General features: G+C 45.1%; 1 protein-coding gene across 2 annotated transcripts in view; it reads right to left on the bottom strand.

The window, feature by feature from the left end:
- The window catches only part of TBC1D14 (TBC1 domain family member 14), a 104252-nt gene that overhangs the window by 41926 nt on the left and 43621 nt on the right, over positions 1–18705 (bottom strand). For both annotated transcript variants that reach the window (XM_057546663.1, XM_057546662.1), the window contains one exon: positions 13883–14003. In XM_057546663.1, the coding sequence (XP_057402646.1) occupies positions 13883–14003 (121 nt within the window). The remainder of the gene's footprint in view (positions 1–13882; positions 14004–18705) is intronic.

Below are 18705 nucleotides of genomic sequence, written 5' to 3'. Positions count from 1 at the left end.
TTAAATCTAATGTAGCAATCTTATTCTAAGTTTTTTGGTTTTATGTCTATAAACACCTAGTTCCTCAAATGCCTTTGGAATCAATTTTACCATCTTACTGGTTCATTTAACTGATTCATTTAATGCATCTCCTTAATGTGTTAAATGAAACTTTAACCCATGATCATTCAAAAAAAAAAAGGTAAATGTCATGAAAGAATGGTAGAGTAACTGTTTTCTATTAAGAGAATAAAGTGACAAATAACTAAAGGCAATACACAAACCTGACTGGAGTCTGGTTCATAAAGAACAGTTTGGTGTAACTAGAGAAAGCAGAACATGATCTGGTCACAAACATGGTCTGAACGTGGTCATGGTCAGATGCTATTATGGAAATTAACTGATGATTTTCTTAAGCCTGATAACACCTTCATGGTTGTGTAGAGAGCTGAATGAATGCTGATGTATTTATGGATAAGATGTCATGATATCTGCAACTTACTTTCAAATGATTCCATTTTTTAAAACTAGAAAGAGGCACAATAAATGAATATGGCAAAATGTCAACGACTGTTCAATCTAAGTGGAGCATATATGGCTGTTCATCATTAAATTATTCCTTGAACCCTTCTCCAGGTTTGAAATTTTTCTTCACAAGGGGAATAAACCAGTAAGAAGGCTGATGACCAATCCTTCAGATCTCATCTTAAATACACATCCCCACAGAAGCACTTCCTGCCCTCGCATGTAAACTACAGCAAGGCCCTGGTTCCTCTCTCTCCTAGCATCAGGTTCTGTTTTCTCATAGCACTTAATCACAACTTGTAATTACATGACTCTCTGATTAATATTTATTTCCCTCAAGAGACTGTGAAACCTCTGAGGGCGGGGCCTTGCTGTAGTCTCCTCCCCGCCGATTGCTAACAAAGTACACGGCGCAGAGGAGACGCTCAGCATCACTGTTGCATCCTTCATTGCACCCGTCCAATGAGCACTTCTGGTGCTTGGCCTCAAGAATAAAGAAGAACAAGGTCCCTGCCCTCGAGTCCCTCACAGACCAGCAAACAGACAATTACCACACTAAACGGGTGCTCGATCCTATGACTGAGAGAAATCTGAGGGCTCCAGGAGCCCCAGGAGGCAGCTGACCCGGCCCGAGGAGTTACTGGTGACTTTCCAGAAATAATTCCTGCAACTGGAAGAGAGCTAGCATCCTTCTCACAGCGAGGTGTGGGGTCTCAGACCCTCCACGTCTCCTACCAACACCTAGTGCCACGCATACTGTAGACATCAGCTAACCGGGGCCCACAGGCTCACTAAATTTAAATATGAGACAGACGCATTAAGCATGTGTTAGTTAAATACACATTAAGATGTGCTTCCAAAGCACACTGCTTATCTCCTTTGACAGGCTGTAACCTGAAGGTTACTTTACCAACAGTTTCTATCACATATTTCGGAACTGGGTACCGTTCATAAAGGTTTAACTATTATACCATGTGATGACAGGTTGACTTTTACTAAATTTTGAAACTTAAAGCAAAAATAAGACGTTAACAGAGCCTTTTTCTCTATCTTAATCTGGCATTAGATGTGACTTCTATCTTAATCCACCTGAAAAGAATTCTTCCTCCTGAAGTTTTTGAGTTAACCAGCGCTCATCCCCTGGCTTCCTGTATCTCCACCAGCACACTGGATTTACTTGCTTATCTGATTAACCTACAACATTGTTGTCTCTATCCTTTGAGATCAAGGAGGTAACTGGGTGAGCTGTTTGATGCAGCATCCTAAGAGACAGGCTGACAAACCCAACCTTGCTAGACCGGGTTTCACAGGATCAAAAGGTCACTGAAGGAACGACTTCAACCTGGGAGACTGGTTAAGTGAACCATGATACAGCTACACAAAAGGCCATTACTTAGTGAGTAAAAACGAGATCATGGAAGAATATTTAATGATATGGGGAAATGTCTCTGTTGTCATAGAGATAAGAAGAAAGTCTACAAAGTGGTATGTTTTGAAATTTTGACATTCATCCATTTAACAAACCTGTATTAACCATTCACTAAAGCTAGGTACTATTCTGGGCCCTGGAGATAAAGTGAGAACCAAACAAGGTCTGGTCCTAGGTTTCATGGGCTGTGCAGAAAATACCTGAGAGTTCTGTGACAGAGTGACAACTGATGGGGCGACGGTGGGTGGTTCTTCAGATGGGGTGGTCAGGGAAAACTTCTTAGAAGACACCACCTAGGAGGGAGCATCTGAGCTAGGACCCGATGAGTCTCATTCAACCCTAACAATCCCATGAGGTAAGTACTGTGCTAGGCTGAGTGATGGCCCCCAAACATGCCCATGTCTTAATCCCTGGGACCTGTGACTGTTACCTTACATGGCACAAGGGACTTTGCAGATGGGATTAACGTTATGGACCTTGAGATGGGGAGATTATCCTTGATTACCTGGGTGGGCCCAAAATAACCACAAGTGTCCTTAAAAGATGGAAGCAGGGACTTCCCTGGTGGCGCAGTGGTTATGAATCCGCCTGCCAATGCAGGGGACACGGGTTCAAGCCCTGGTCCGGGAAGATCCCACATGCTGAGGAGCAACTAAGCCCATGCACCACAACTACTGAGCCTGTGCTCTAGAGCCCGCGAGCCACAACTACTGAAGCCCACGCGCCACAACTGCTGAAGCCCACGCGCCTAGAGCCTGTGCTCCGCAACAAGAGAAGCCACCGTGACGAGAAGCCCGCGCACCGCAACGAAGAGCAGCCCCCGCTCACTGCAACTCAAGGAAGCCCATGAGCAGCAACGAAGACCCACCCAGCACAGCCAAAAATAAATAAATAAATTTATTTAAAAAAAAAAAAGATGGAAGCAGAGGGAGATGTGACTACAGAAGGGGAAGGCAGTGTATTGATGGGAACAGAAATTCCTTGGCCACAAGCCAAGGAATGCCAGCAGCTTATAGAATCTGGAAAAGAGAGAACAGATTCTCTCCTGGAGCTTCTAAAAAGACCAGCCCTGCCAACACTTTGATTTTAATCTGGAAGACTCATTTCAGACTTCTGACCCCCAAACTATAGGAGAATAAATCTGAATTGTTTTAAGCCACCAAGTTTGTGGTAATTTATTACAGGAGCAACAGGACACAAACATAGGTACTATCAGCATCATCCCCCCTACCTGCCTCTTCTCCCTAGATGCAGCAACTAAGGCTCTGAGTAACTTGCCCAGTTAAGTAACAGCTGGTCAGGTGCAGGGCGGGATTTAAACCCAGGCAGTCTGGCTCCAGAGCCTCTTTCTATCAACTCCCCTGATGCACTGCCTCTGAACTAGGATCCCAAAACAGTGTTCCCTTCGTGGCCCTAAGGCCATGTTAACTACCAGACACAGGCATAAGATCAAGGAACAAACGCAACACTTGCCTATTAATCAGGGATACCACGGAGTTTCCAGCACCAAAGAGAAGACTCTACCCAAAGTGCTTCCACACGCTGACAAGATGTTAAGTAATATTCTGAGTCCAACTTAGACAAGCAACTTAAAGGGGAGTTTAGAGGAAACTTAAAGGAAAGCAAGGTTAACAGCCTTGCTCTTCTCAAATCTGAGGTTTCTCCAAGTCTACGCGGGCGCTTGCCGATGACGCCTCCTCGCGAGGGCCAGCTGTGCTCCGGGCCCTGCACCACACACCACAGCCCAAGACAAGCCAGCCGGGCCTGGAAAAGACCCAAGAAGCGTCTCCCCTGCTGATCCAACAGTGTTTAGAGATGATCAAATACTTTAAAATCTCAACCTTCCATCGGGAATTAGAACAATGTGAAAAAAGCAGTTTTCTTTGGCTGTCAATATTTTCATATCAACACATTAAATTGCTGGGGGAAGGGCAAAAGCATCTGAAAGCTCCCAAGGGCCACCTCCCCAGGCCTTCCTAGGAAGCTGCCTCGATTCAGCTACTTCCATGAAACGTACTTTTCTGGTTCAGCTTATTCAACAGGCCACCCAGCTGCAGACACTATCGCCTGAGCCCAGAGTCAGTCAGAAAGTGGATTCAGAACACGGACGGTCGCCTCCGAATAGCCCCGGCCACGGCACCTTCAAGGTCAGTGCTGGGCAGGTCTCCTGAGAACCGATCGTGCACACACCAGACAGAAGCTGCACAACCCTCTCACAAACGTATGCATGTGAGTGAAACGTACACAAACGTAATCTGGCTCAGAGAAAGGCCTGGGAGGGTGGGCACTAAGCGGTCAGAGACTACAACGCAGAAGGGGCTGTGGAGTCTCGGGTGAAGAGGGCTTTCCCGTTTGATTCTGCCCACCGCCATCATTTGGGTATTTTACAGGTTATTTTTTCATGAACTGTTTTTTATAATTTGGAAAAAAAAAACAATTTTTAAGCCATTTCAGATGGACTCCAAGACTGATTTTGGCAACTGCAATTTCCAAAACATACTGAACACGCCTGAGCAACAGCAAAGTTTTTGTTTTTATCCACTCAGAGGAGTAAAGATGTAGCCATGATGTAAGACCAGAACGAAAGAAACCACTGACCTTTACTGAGCTCCCACTGGACACCAACCACTGCTCCAGGAACACCCACACTTTGTCCTACTGAACCTTCATGAGCACAGGCAAGATGGGCATCATCTTTGCAGAGGAGGAGACCAAAGGTCAGAGAGGCAAAGTCAAGTCGGCGGCCTAAAGTCACACAGCTGACTATGAGTGACAGAATCAGGACACAGACAAGGGGCTCTGTGATCCCAAAGTTAGAGCCCTTCCCTGGCCCCCTGCCTTCCCAAGCCTGAGGCCCCTGTGACCCCAGCACTGTTAGTGGTCCCAGTAAAGATCTGTCCATTTCCTGTTCTCTGAACCCTTGTCTCTTCCTGGGAGCCACGGCGGTGAGACCGAAAGTGTGCTCTGAATGCTGCCCTCTCAGACTGACGGGGAAGTGTCCACATGCGGAAAGATAAGCAAACCTTAAGAAGCACTATGCACTAGAATTTCGGTTTGTGTTATTAAAGGCATCAGGGGTAAGAGAGTTATACGCCTCAGATCAACGATCTGTTGCCACGACAACAGTAGGAGACAATCTATCCATAGAATAAAAACAAAGTTCAAATTAAATGACCACGCTGCCATTTCCCTTTCTTCTCTCTTCCCCTTTTCTTTCTCTTCCAGAAAGGCATCATGTAGAAATGTGATACGTAATTAACTCGCTGCCTCTCTAAAATCCAAAATTAATAGCACTTAGACATTTTATGAGGTGATTTCCTGATAGGCTCACCCTCAACCGAAAGGTCCTGATCCTGTACCAGCGTGCCGTCTACCGCCGTGACAAGCCAGAATTTCCAGAACAGCCTCAGCTTCCTACTCTGGATCACCACTCGCTGGGTAAAGTTTCCCTCTTTGCCCTACCACTAGGAAGCTCAGTGTCAAATTTGCAGTGTGCCTCTATGAGCTACATGGGAATTTGTGAGCTGTAGTTTGGGGTATCCATTAGGCTCTTGTTTCGTCTTGTGGTCCTTTGCCCAAATTCCTTAACACTTTTTGGTCTACCATTCTGCATACTTTTTAAAAACTTTTTTTAGAGTAGACGTGCACACAAAATAAAATCCAAAAGGTATAAAAGGGTAAACAGTGAAAGTAGGTCTCCCTCCTCCCCCAGTTCATTCGCCTCTCCAAAGCAATGCTATTATTATCAGTTTCCTAAGGGGCCTTCCTGATACAGTATCCGCACTTACGAGCATATGCATGTATCTCATGCATACAGAGCACACTAATGGTTATTCAGCTTGCTTTTTTAAGGTATGCACTGTATTGCATTTAGGAATTTAACCAATTCCCTATTGCCAGGCATTTAGATGGCTTCCGGTCTTTTCTAATCAATCTTTTTTGTAATCTTCCCATCTTTCGCAATCAATACCCTATAAAACCATCAGTTGCAGAAACTCATCTGTAAGATAAATTCCTAGAAGTGGAAATGCTGGGTCAAAAGTACCCTAACTGCTTGACTGATTGAGTCATTCATTCATGTTAGTTTTATTTTTTAAATTAACATATAGTTAGCTTTTTGGTGGGTAAGTTCTATGACTATTAAAACACGCTGTCTTGCAGCCATCACAATCAAGATACAGGACAGTTCCATCCTCCCCAAAACCTCGTCCATGCTCTCCCTTAGTACCCACTCCTGGCACTGTAGCTTTATCTCTTCAAGCATATCATATAAATGAAATCATATAGCACATACGTAACCTTTTGAGACTGGATTCCTACAGTCAGATAATACCTGTGAGATCTGCCCAAGACTGTTAAAATAGTGGATTACACTGATTGATTTTCAAATAATAAACCAGCTTTGCATTCCTGGATAAATGCCACATTTAAATGTATTGCTGAATTCAATTTGCTGATAATGTGTTGAGGACTCTGTGTGTCTTCATAAGGAATACTGGCCTCCAATGTGCTTCTTTTGTACTGTCCTTGTCTGGTTTTGGTATCAGGGTAATACTGGCTTCATATTATGAGTCACTCCTTCCTCTTCGAAAATTGGTGTTAGTTTTCTTCAAATATGCAGGAGAACTCATCAATGAAACCCCCTCTGGGCTTGGAGATTTCTTTTTGGGGAGGCTTTTAACTAAAATTTCCATTTCATTAATAATTACAGGATAACTTGGGTTATCTGTTGCATCCTGGGTGAGTTTTGGTGATTTGTGATTTTCAAGGAAATGGACCATTTCATCTAAGTTATCAAACTTATGTACATAGAGTTATTCATAACATTGTCTTAGTATCCTTTTAATTTCTTCAGGGTCTACAGTAGTATCTCCTTTTTTCATCCCTCTTACTGATAATTTGGTTCTCCTCTCTTTTTGTCAGTTTTATTAGCATTTGATTTTGTTGATAATTTCCAAGAACTAGCTTTTGGTTTCATTGACTTAATTTTTCTGCTTTCAATTTCAGTGATTTCTGTTCTTATGTGTATTATTTTCTTCCTTTTGCTTGCTTTGGGTTTGCTATTTTTACAGTTTCTTAAGGTAGAAAATTAGATTGGAGAACTTTTTCTTTTCTAATCTGACTTGTTTAATGCTATAAATTTCCTTCTAAGCACTGCATCCCACAAATTTTGATAGACTGTGTTTTTGTTCGGTTCAAAATATTTTCTCATTTTCCTTGTGACATCGTTATTGTTCCAAAACATATTTAGAAATATGTTACCTGTTTAATTTCCAAGTTTGGGGAGATGTTCTTGTTATCTTTCTGTCACTGTTTTAGTGTAATTTCATTGTGGTTAGAGAACGTATTTTGTGTAATTTTAATCCTTTCCGATTTAGCTTCTTTTATAACGCAGGTTACGGTCTATCTTGGTGACCATCCACGTGTGCTTGAAAAGAATGTGTGTTGTGCTCTTGTTGGAGGGTGGAGCGTTCTCTAAATGTCCGTTAACTCATTGACGGTAGGTTCTTCTCTGTCCTGGCTAATTCTGTCAATAGTTCTATCAATTACAAAGAGGGGTGCTGACACTTCAATTGTAACTATGGATTTGTCTACCTGTTTCAGATCTGTCGGGTTTTGTACCATGTATTTTTGCAGGTCTTTTATTAGGTACACACTCATTTAATAGCATTATGTCTTCACTGGTAACATCTCACCTTATCCCTGGTAATTTTCTTTGCTCTGAAGTCTACTTTTTCTGATATTAATGTATCTACTCCATCTTCATTTTGACTAATGTTTTCATGGTAGTGTTATCTTTTTCCATCCTTTAATTTCAACTGCCTGCTTTATATTTGAAGTGAATTTCTTTTAGACAGCAATCTGTCAGGACTGAGCATTTAGACACACAATTGGTATGCTCACACCATTTACATTAAGGTAAATTATTGGTATATTTCAATTTGGGCCTACCATCTTATTTGTTTTCTATTTTTCCTTCCTCTATTTCCTCTTTCCTGTCTTGATTTCAGTTCTTGGAACTTTTGAGAATTCTATTGTAACATACTGTGTTTTTCACTCTCTCTTTGTGTAGTTTAGTGGTTGATCTGAGATTTACAATATATATTTTTCACAATCTAATTAGAATCAATATTTTAGCACTTCAAGTGGAATGTAGAAACTTTACCATCATATCCCCTCCTCCTTCGTGTTTTATTTGTAATACGTATTACATCCACATGTGCTGAAAACCCCATACAACATTATACTTTTTGCTGAAACCAAACATATTTAAAAGAATTCATTAAGAGAACAATGGTCTGCTGTATTCATCTGGACATTTACCATTTCTGTTCCTCTTCCTTCCTAATGTTTCAAGTTTCCTTCTAGTATAATGTCCCTACTGTCTGGAAAACTTCCTTTAGTAATTTTTTTAGATCTGCTGGTAACAAATTCTCTCAGTTTTCCTTTATCTGAAAAGATCTTTATTTCACTTTCATTCCTGAAGGGCATTTTTGCTGGATATAGAATTTGGGGTTGATAGTTCCTTTCTTTCAGCACTTTAAAAATGCTGAAATCACTTCCTGCTGGCCTCCATGGTTTCTGATGGGAAAATCACAGTCGGCTTCCTTTTTCTTAATTTGTTAATATCTTATACATCTTTTACACGTTAATATAACCGAGAAGTATTAATAACTTATCTAAAGGAACCCATTCCCCATTTCCCCATAACGGACCACAAAGCCACAACCACCTCCTGCCAAGGCTACACCAGGAGCACCTCTTGAAGAAGATTTCATCCACACGACCTCACTGGAGCAGAGGCTCAAAACTTCCCAGCAAGTCACTACTTCTCAAACCTTACGGCTCATCGGATTCACCCACAGAGCCTAAACAAAAACAAAACACCTGTCAGACTGGAAGCGAGGTATGAGAAAGAGAAGTCAAGAGAAATTCTAAAGTTTCAGACCTGAAAAAGAAGGCTAAGGCTGTCATTTACCAAAATGGGGAAAGCTGCAAAGGGAACAGGTCCGACAGAGTGGAAAAAGAAAATCAGAGTTGGGACTTCCCTGGTGGCGCAGTGGTTAAGAATCCGCCTGCCAATGCAGAGGACACTGGTTCGAGCCCTGGTCAGGGAAGATCCCACATGCCGCAGAGCAGCTAAGCCCGTGCACCACAACTACCGAGTCTGCGCTCTAGAGCCCGCAAGCCACAACTCCTGAGCCCGCGTGCTGCAACTGCTGAAGCCCTCGTGCCTAGAGCCCGTGCTCCGCAACAAGAGAAACCACCGCAATGAGAAGCCCGCACACCGCAACGAAGAGTAGCCTCCGCTCGGCGCAACTAGAGAAAGCCCGTGCGCAGCACCGAAGACCCAACGCAGCCAAAAATAAATTAATAAAATAAATTAATTTAAAAAAAAAGAAAAAGAAAGAAAATCAGAGTTTAGCTCGGTGCTTGTTAACCACGAAATGTCTATCAGACGTCCAGGTGGAGCTGTCCAGTAGGCAGCTGGCTGCCTACGTCTGGAGTTCAGGGGTGAGGGCCTGGCTGGTGGTCAGCGTAGGCATGACATTTACAGCCTGAGTCCAGCGGAGATCTCCCAAAGGCGCCCACAGATGAGGAAGCGCTCGAGAGGCACCCTGATGTTCAGAGGGCTGGAAAGCTGAGGGCGCCCAGCAAAGGAAACTGAAAAAGGGGGAAGAGTGTGGTGACCTGGAAGCCACGGTAAGGAAGCCTCCCAAGGAGCAGAGAAGTGGACAAGGGCTGAGGGAAATAACCGTTGGACCTAGCAACTGCAGGTCACCTGGAAACCAGTCTCAGAGAAATGTGCTCAGTGGTACAGAAGCGTCTCAGGATGGCTGCACTCTACTTTTCCTTCGCAACGTTTATCACAGCTACGATTATCTGTAGGGTTATTTGTTCAAATCTTTCTTTCCCCGACCCCTGGTAAGTTCCAGTGAAGGCAGGGGCCAAATGAGTCTTTGCCCTTCATTATAATAACCAGGATTGATCCACACAATGTCTCAAATTTGTGGAACCCGTGAAAGGACCATGGAATCCAAGAAAGAAGGTTCCTCTTCATTCACAAAACAAAGGACTGTACTTCTGAGACAGCTCCGCCATCCGCGCCAAGCTGGCCAGAGCCCTGGTCCATACAAACCCAGCGACAGGAGGCCTGAAGGCAGCTATCTTCAAATACATTCTCCCCAGCTTTATTCTCAAGAGAATAATTGCCAGTCCACCAGCAATTGCCAAAAGTGTACATGGCATACTTGGGCCCATTATTTAACCTGCTGTGGGCAAAGACGGCTATTTTCCTCCTAATAGCCAGCATTCCCTTCTCACACGGCAGTGGTTCTTAAATTTTGGTGTGCATTAGAACAAATGCCTGGAGCATTTGCTAAGACACAACTTGTTGTGCCCCAGCCCCAGAGTTTGTTTCAGTGTGTCTGGGGTGAGAGGCCTGAGAACTTGTGTTTCTAACAAATGCCCAGGTGATGATGATGTTAGCTTGGGGACCACAATTTGAGAACCACTGGTTTAGTGTGATTCTCACAGTTATTCTTGGTCATTTTTGCTTCCCCTAGGAAAAATCATAATGCAAGCTGATAGAAAATTACTTGCATTTCAAAATTTTTATGAAATTTGAAAAGTTAACTGAAAGTATCAATAACATTTCATCATTTCCTTAAAAATGGCAGCCAAAAAAGAAGGCCCAAACCAAGAGAATGTGGCGCAGTTAGAGTGAAGTCAGCTGTGCCCACAGCGCCCTGGGCAAACCACACACAGCGCCCAGTGCACTTCACGGGACAATTTATTAACAAAAAGTCATGACAGCCACACCCCAAGTACTAACTCTGGGCCACACACTGTGCTAAACATTGGGCAAAAATACTTCACATACATTATCTGTTAATTTATAAATTAACAGGCCCATTCTGCAGATGAGGAAACAGAGAAGTCACTGGAGCAAGGTCATACGGACAAGAAGAGGGGACGCCGGAAATCAAACCCGAGCCTTCAAGTCCAAAGATCTTGGCTGGTGTTCGTACCTGAACCCTCGGCTCACCACGGGCTCCTTGAGACATGTCCACCCATCCGCTTTTGTGCTTCCAGTGCCCAGTACAAGACCTGGCCCCAAAATGGCGCAAGGTTTGCTGAACAAGCAAACTAAGGGATCTGTGGAGGGCACAGGCTCACCCTCTCACACTGTGGTCCATTTCTCATTCACAGGAAATGAACAATGATACCAGCAAACACTTCCTAGCACTTGCGACATTCATAACTGCTTGGAGCACATGATGTATACTCACTCATTTAATCCTCACCACCTCGGAGGTAGGTACTATTATTCTCCTAATGTTAAAGAGCAGGAAAATGAGGCTCAGAAGGGTTAAGGAACTTGCCCAAAGTCACACAGCCAAAGTGTAGCAGAGCGGGGATCCAAACGCAGTAAGTCTGACTCCAGAGTCCATGCTTTTAAATCACTACGTGATGCTACTTCTCTCAAGTACAGAAAACTTCCAAAGAGAAAGGGAAAAGGAATTAGAGTTTACTAAATATCTTAATTATGCTTTAGCTCTAACTAGAGTTATTGTCACCATTTGGGATCACAAGTCTGGACACTCGGACCCCAGTGATGGGCTCTCTAAAGTGGGGAGGGGAGGCTGTGTGAGCCGACACCTGTGACAGCAGCCAGCTCGAGCGTGGTGCCCAGGAGCTTCCTCCCAGGCGCAGGTCCCTGGCTCTGGATCCCTCTCAGGCCTTGCCAGCTTGGGGGAGGAGGGGACAGGGTGACAAATGAGAGGGCCAGAGACACAAAGCACGAGCAAACAGGACAGAGGCAGGATTGTATGACGCTGCAGGTACGATTACATCCTTTATTATTGATGGTTAGAGCCAGATGGTCCTCTTCTTTGCAGTACTGTGTTACTACATAATTAGCTGACCTAGTCATTTCAGTTCACAAAAATCCTTTAAGTCCAAGAACATAATCCATGTTCACCTTAAAAAAAACAGGGTACGACACGCATAACAAAGAAATTCAAACATGATGCAAGTGACATTAAGAGCCATGGGAAAATCTATTTAGCATAATGGTTACTTTTTTGAAAAGCGTAGATTTCTTTAAGAATTTTATAACAGCTTAGCTACTGAGTTTCCTAAGAAATGTATAGCTTAGCTCTGCATACAAACGCATCATATTTTAATTGTATGCTATTTTAACAAGCCTACACAATAAGTGATTCAAATTCAAAATGTAACAGTCTATAAAAATGAATTCCAACACTGACTTACTTTGTGAGCTTCCTAGGTCCAGAAAACTGCTATAAGGAACACTACACAACATTCAAAACATCTTTAATTTGACGAGGCATAAAAAACAAAATATGTGCAAAGCCAGCTTGTTGTCCAAGCCAGAGCCCCAGCACATGCTCACACACTGCACCCCTGGACCTCACATGTTTATACTCAGAGGGCCGCAATACTCTGCAGCCCCACTGCCACCACTGCACCGAGCCAGACCCCACTGTCTCCCACCTGGACTAGTCCAAGAGCCACACTCGCCAGGGGGACCTCCTCACTCCCTACATAAGTAAAACCCTTCAGGGGCTCCCCAGAGCCTCCAGGTTACAGACAGGTTCCGAATGCATCACATCCCGCCCCACAGGCCCCATGGACAGCCCCTCTCACTGCTCCCTGGGTTCATGCTGCACGAGCTGCCCAGCACCTGCCCCTCTCTTCCTGCAGGGGCAGAGCAGCTGCGAGGGCCCTGGCGCCCAAATGCCTGGGGCTGAACTCCAGCTCTGCCGCTTACTAGCCGCACAAGTCACTCAGCCTGGTCTCAGGGCTTCTTTGGTAAAATGAAGACAGTAACAGTGCCTTCTTCATAAGGTTGTTGCGAGTTTTAAATGAACTAGAAACCCACGTGCTGGCTCATTTATCGCCAGGACATAGTAATCACTCAGTACACGATCCCCATCACTATTAATTCTCTGTCACACCTTTAAACTCAGACCTCTGTGCCGCCTCGCCCATCAGGCCCGGCCTCCCTCCCCACGCACCTATGCTGCTCCCTGCGACACCTGCGCTGGAATCACTCCCTCACCAGAGGGGTGCTCTGGAGCTTGCGTGCAGTGCCATCTCTCTTAACTCCAGTGCTGGCACTTAGAAGTGTTTGCTGAACAACTGTCCGTGAATACAAAACTGAGGTTGGGGGGTAAGGCGGCTGCGGGGCAGTGTCACAGCACCGGGCAAGCACCGCACTGTTAGGATGGCTGGGACCCAGGGCCAAGCAGAAGATGCAGGTGGTAACAATCAGGGCTGCCGAGGCCGCTGACACCCCCGGCCTGGCTGAGTCTGTGCTCGAGCCCCCCTCCCTGTAAAGATGAGCACACGCCTCCAGCGGCTAGCGTCACTCCCTCCACGGGGAGCGAAGTAGCCCAGCGGTGGTGAGATTGCACAGGCCTGGCCTGACCCTGAACCCCATCCTCTCCCCCCAAGACACGTGGGCAGCGTCGGCCCGCGAGGGGAAGAGGTCATACTGCAGCCTGGGTAACAGTGGCCTTAGGTTTCCTGGTCCAAGGAAGCATTGGAAGGATTAAGTCCTTCCCAAGAAACCCCTGGGATCAGAGAGGGAGAATTCTTTAACATCAAACACAATTAATAAAAATTTGATAGTAAACACATTTGCAACTCTTATTGAAAAAAAACTGACTAAATTTCATCAAGTTATAAATATCTAAAGCCCAGCTCTCTCAACTGAGCTTTCCTATGTGTGCATACAAGCTATAAGAAATGAAAAAGGTTAAAGTCATCCACATTCTGAAGACAGGCTTAAATTTTAGGTACTTAGCATGCAAGTTAAAACAAAGCTTTCCAATTTCAAAGCCTCAATAATGGACATTTTTGCACGGTTCATAAATGTTGGCTGCACAGCATATTTCTGTGTTTTTGTATCTTGTATACCTTTTGTATTTTCTTTGACTCTTTCTGAGCATTCTCTCGGAGTGGTACTTTTCCAAATAACTTCCATCCCAAGTCATTTTGTTTGTCAAGTCTTGCATTTTGTTTTCTAGCAAGCAAATTCCTATAGGAAGAAAATAAAAGGGTTAGGGAGTTGTTGGGTATTTACAGAAACACTAGGACAGCCGACTCACTCTCTAATGAAAACAGGTAGACTTTCCTTTGAGAGAACAATGTGATGAATCACAAACTTTAATTCTGCAGATTTGATTTTCATGTAGACAAAGAATTATGAAGCAGGTGAAAAGACCTTGAACCACAATAAGTTTTTTGTTATTCAACAATAACATGTACAATTTCTATCATTTAGAGTAAGGAAATGTATTATAGCGTAACAAAGCATATCCAAAAAAGTGAGCTTTGAAGTCAGACCAAACTGAATTGAAACCCTGGCTCAGTCACTCACTAGCTGTGTGACTCTGACCGGTATATTAACCTCTCTGAGGCTCAGTTTCCTTATGTCTAACAAGGGTCACTATATGAATTAAAATTACAAGTACATGATCAGTGCTCAAAGGATAACAGTTGTTTTAGTACTTAAACCTCTAGCTTAGTTTAAATTATCTATACGGTAAATCTATATTATCTATTTATAAAGAGTCTCCATGTATCATAAAAAGAAAGACACTCATGAGATTATCACAAGGTCTTCTCTCCCAACAACATGTAAACAAACCCAGATAACATAAATAAATCCCAAATGGTACTACAAAATAAACTACGTTTTGGAATGCATTGTATTGGTGCATTCATTAAAAACAAATGGTTTCTAGGGCTCACTGGAAAGTATAAGATGAGCATGAAGCATCTTGTGTGCTAGAAAGAAGGTGCTCAAAGAAATATGGGGACAAGTTTAATTAAAACAGTACCCAGCTTGAAAAGGGCTCTCACTAGCTAAATCCGGAACAATGTAATCATCAAAATAAATAATGGGATTATAACCCATCAAATGAAAAAGAAATCCATGAGCCCAAGTGGATATGGATACAAATACACAAATAGAGGAGGAAGGAAAACTCTTAGAATGCCCCCTAATAAGTAGAGAAAGATTGATGGAATTAATCAATGGATGCTAAAACTAGTAGGTGAAAGTTGGATGAAGAAAAGGAATTTTACATAGTTTGAAAGTATCTCCCACAAATTACTTGTAATTACAAAGGCAAAAATAGTTGACTTTACAGTCGAGAAAACTCGTTAGCCAAGTGATCAAAGCTGGCATCCCCAATGTCAGGAGGGACAGCACATGTCACCTGCTCTGATGCTGAGAACAACACACCATGTCGACAGTGGTTACCAAAAATGCATCACCTGAATGTAACCATGAGGAAATGCAGACACGCCCAAACTGAGGGGCAGCCTATGAAATAATGAATCTGACTCTAAGAATGTCAGTGTCACATGTGGACAAAAAAATAGTGCCTGTCGTTTCGGTAAACAAACAACGTTGCCTGCCGTCCAGCCATCAGCCACTGTAGCCATCTCAACGGGGCGCCCTGAGGGGATTCTGGATGGAGGAAAACCGGGATACTGGCCCTAGATAGTGAAGATGCATACCAAAGGGAGAATTTCAATCAGCCCAGACTCTTACATCTCCCCATACAATCGTTAACTTGAGATGTCTGTTTTTTGCGATTAGCAGTAATCTTTTGATGTTCAACTGCAGGGTTTTTTGTTTTGGCTTTTTTCAGCAAAAACTCCTATATATCCTGGCTCCTTGCTTATCTCTTTGGAACAGTCCCTCAGAGCTATCTGAGAGGCTGCCTTCCTGGGCTATAGTCCTCAGTAAGGCCACGAAATAAAACATAATTCTCAACTTTTAGGTTGTGCATTTTATTTTTCAGTCGACAGAGAAAGGCTGAAGAATTGTTCCAGATTAAAAGGAGGCTAAAGAGACCTGACAATTAAATGCAGTAGGTGGATCCTGTACCGCATCCTGGACCATGGGCCTAGAAAGGTATAAAGAAGACTATCGGGACAACGGACGCAATTTGAACATAGAGTATAGAGGAGAACAGCATTGGGTTAATATTAAATTTCCTGATCTTGATAACTGCACTACAGTTACAGAAGAGAATACCCTTGTTCTTAGGAAACATACTGACATACTTAGGGGTAAAGGGCATGATGCCTCCAAATGATTCTTCTAATGCTGCCTCAAAATTCTTATACACTTACATAGAATAGATACCACACTCACAGAATGAATAAAACACTGGAGTAAAATGTAAATGGCTAGTGAATTTGGGTAAAGGACATAAGGGAGTTCCTTGTATTTTTCTTGCAAAGTCTCAGTAAATTTGAAATTATATTAAAAAAAGTTATTACACAAAAGCTTTCAAACAAGGTTTCTTTGTATTCTTCCTTGTTTTTCTGTTGTGGTTATAATAGAACCTATTTCAGAAATGGTTTCATACCCCAAGGCAATTTCTATTTACATTAGTAAGAAATGAAGTTTGAGGTGTCTCCAGGCCCAACCTGTTGAACATCTAAGATTCAGCCAGCCGTGAAAGACTTACGCAATTAAAACCAAGCTAAAACCTCAGCCACCCAGAAAGGTTCTAAGAATTTGGGCATCCAGAGCCTGGATTCACTAAAGGCTAACATTTTGCTAAAGAGGAGTTGCCTCTGAGGAAGGGAACTGGGTGCAAGGGACAAAAGGTGAGGAAACCAAATGCACCCAGAAAGGGGAGGGGCCAGGAGTGAGAGGTATGCCTCCCAAAGGACCCTGACCTTACTCTGGAGGGACGTGAGTTGCTGAGGGTCTAGAGGGGTAACAGTAGAGAACCGCTCAGAAGGGACTGGGTACAAGGAAACTCAAAAGAAGTCTGGGCTTTGTGATCTGGGAGGCTGAGTGTAAACGGTGGTGCTATTCGCTGAGACCGACCAGCAGGAGGTGAACCAGGAGGAACAGAAGCCTTGGCTTCTCCGCCCACTGCTAAGGCTACATAATTTCACACAAATGTAGTGCAGATAAAGTTTATCAAAAATCAAAGTTGTGGGATTTCCCTGGAGGTCCAGGGGTTAAGACTCCGTGCTTCCAGTGCAGGGGGCGCGGGTTCGATCCCTGGTCGGGGAACTAAGATCCCGCACGGCGAGGCCAAAAAAATCAGAGTTGCAGAATTATTATTATTATTTTTTAAAATAAATTTATTTATTTATTTATTTATTTTGGCTGTGTTGGGTCTTCGTTTCTGTGCAAGGGCTTTCTCTAGTTGCGGCGAGCGGGGGCCACTCTTCATCGCGGTGCGCGGGCCTCTCACTGTCGTGGCCTCTCCCGTTGCGGAGCACAGGCTCCAGACGCACAGGCTCAGCAGCCGTGACTCACGGGCCCAGCTGCTCCGCGGCATGTGGGATCTTCCCAGACCAGGGCTCGAACCCGTGTCCCCTGCATTGGCAGGCAGATTCTCAACCACTTCGCCACCAGGGAAGCCCCTGCAGAATTATTTTTAGCATAAGAGCTTAAGCTATACATAATGGGCCATGACTTTTGAAAGGTATGTAAAAGGTATCTTTGGATGTATTATTTTTTGTGAAGTTGAAGTCACCACAAGTACCAGGAGCTCTGAGCAGAAAGGAATCCCTCCCTAGCTTCAGCTGTTATGCCATCTGCAGCCCTGGTGCAGGCACAGGGAGCGGGGAAGCCCAGCCAGAAAAGAGTTCCGGCCCCCTGCTCCCCTTTCAGGTCGAGGGTCCTGGGGAGCCTGGCATGGAGCTGGCTGCTGGGCCCAGGAGCCAGGTGGCCCCAAGGACCCGCCTCTGCCCATCACACGACCCAACCCCACCCCGGGGGCCAGGTGCAGTGAGAGAACACGGGCGGCGGGGCGAGCCGTCCCTTTGGCACCTGTGCTGCCTTCCTGACTGGGTCTCAGAGGAGCCCTCAGGGACGCCCGCAAGTGGCGAGGCTCCTCCCCAGTCCAGGAGGGCCCAGAGGGAAGACGCGACTGTGGATCCCTCGGGAGGTCCCCACGTGAGCTGTGTGACCACAGCGTTAGCCCAAGCCTGGCCCTCAGATGCCTAAGAGCACCCTCGTGCTGCTGGAGAAGGCAGTGGTCACAGCCGCCATCCCTGACACTTCACCAGGTGGCAGAACACGGGGGCTGTGTGACTGAAGCTTCCTTTAGCAAGTCCTCACTTACTGAACTCGGGTTACTCTGCAAAGCCTTCCCTGTCTGGCTGCCACCAGCCCAGCCCCCAGGCCTGGGCTCCCACACCAGCCGTTTCTAGAGCACTCACCAAGTTATTCTGTGTTTGTTGGAGGTACTCTGTCTGCTCCCCTCTCCACACACCTTTCCTCTGGGGTGGGGTGGCCCAGACGGCAGGGCAGGGTCATCTCTGCGTCCCCAGCGCTCTATCCCGCGTGTGTCTGCTGGCAAATGGAGCAGCCGGCACAGGCGTCTGCAGGGGACGTGAGGAGGCAGGGTGGGGGCCGCCCCAAGGCCAGCGGGGGCCACCTCCAAGGGTGGGGCACACGCGTGGGCACCCTCAAGGCAGGGCTCAAGGCAAGAGAGACGTATCTGGAAAAATCAAAGCCCAGGACTGAGAATTACACAGAGGTGGCCTCTGAGCAGGGGAGGAGTCCCCCTGGAAAGGAGGGGCAGTGGAAGGCGGGGGGCTGGGTGAGGTCGGGGCAGGGGGTGGCAGAGGAGAGCACCACAAGCTGGCTCCTGGGGGGAGGCAGCCAGCGGGGGGTGACGGCTCCAGGGGAGCGCCTGAGCACCGTGCCAAGGAGGCGATGAGAGCCAGGCATCCCAGCGAAGGGCCCTGCG

Source organism: Balaenoptera acutorostrata, chromosome 5 (assembly GCF_949987535.1).
Source record: "Balaenoptera acutorostrata chromosome 5, mBalAcu1.1, whole genome shotgun sequence".
Lineage (NCBI taxonomy): Eukaryota > Metazoa > Chordata > Mammalia > Artiodactyla > Balaenopteridae > Balaenoptera > Balaenoptera acutorostrata.
The sequence above is the reverse complement of the archived record's forward strand: the minus strand, read 5'-3'. Positions and strand labels throughout refer to the sequence as shown.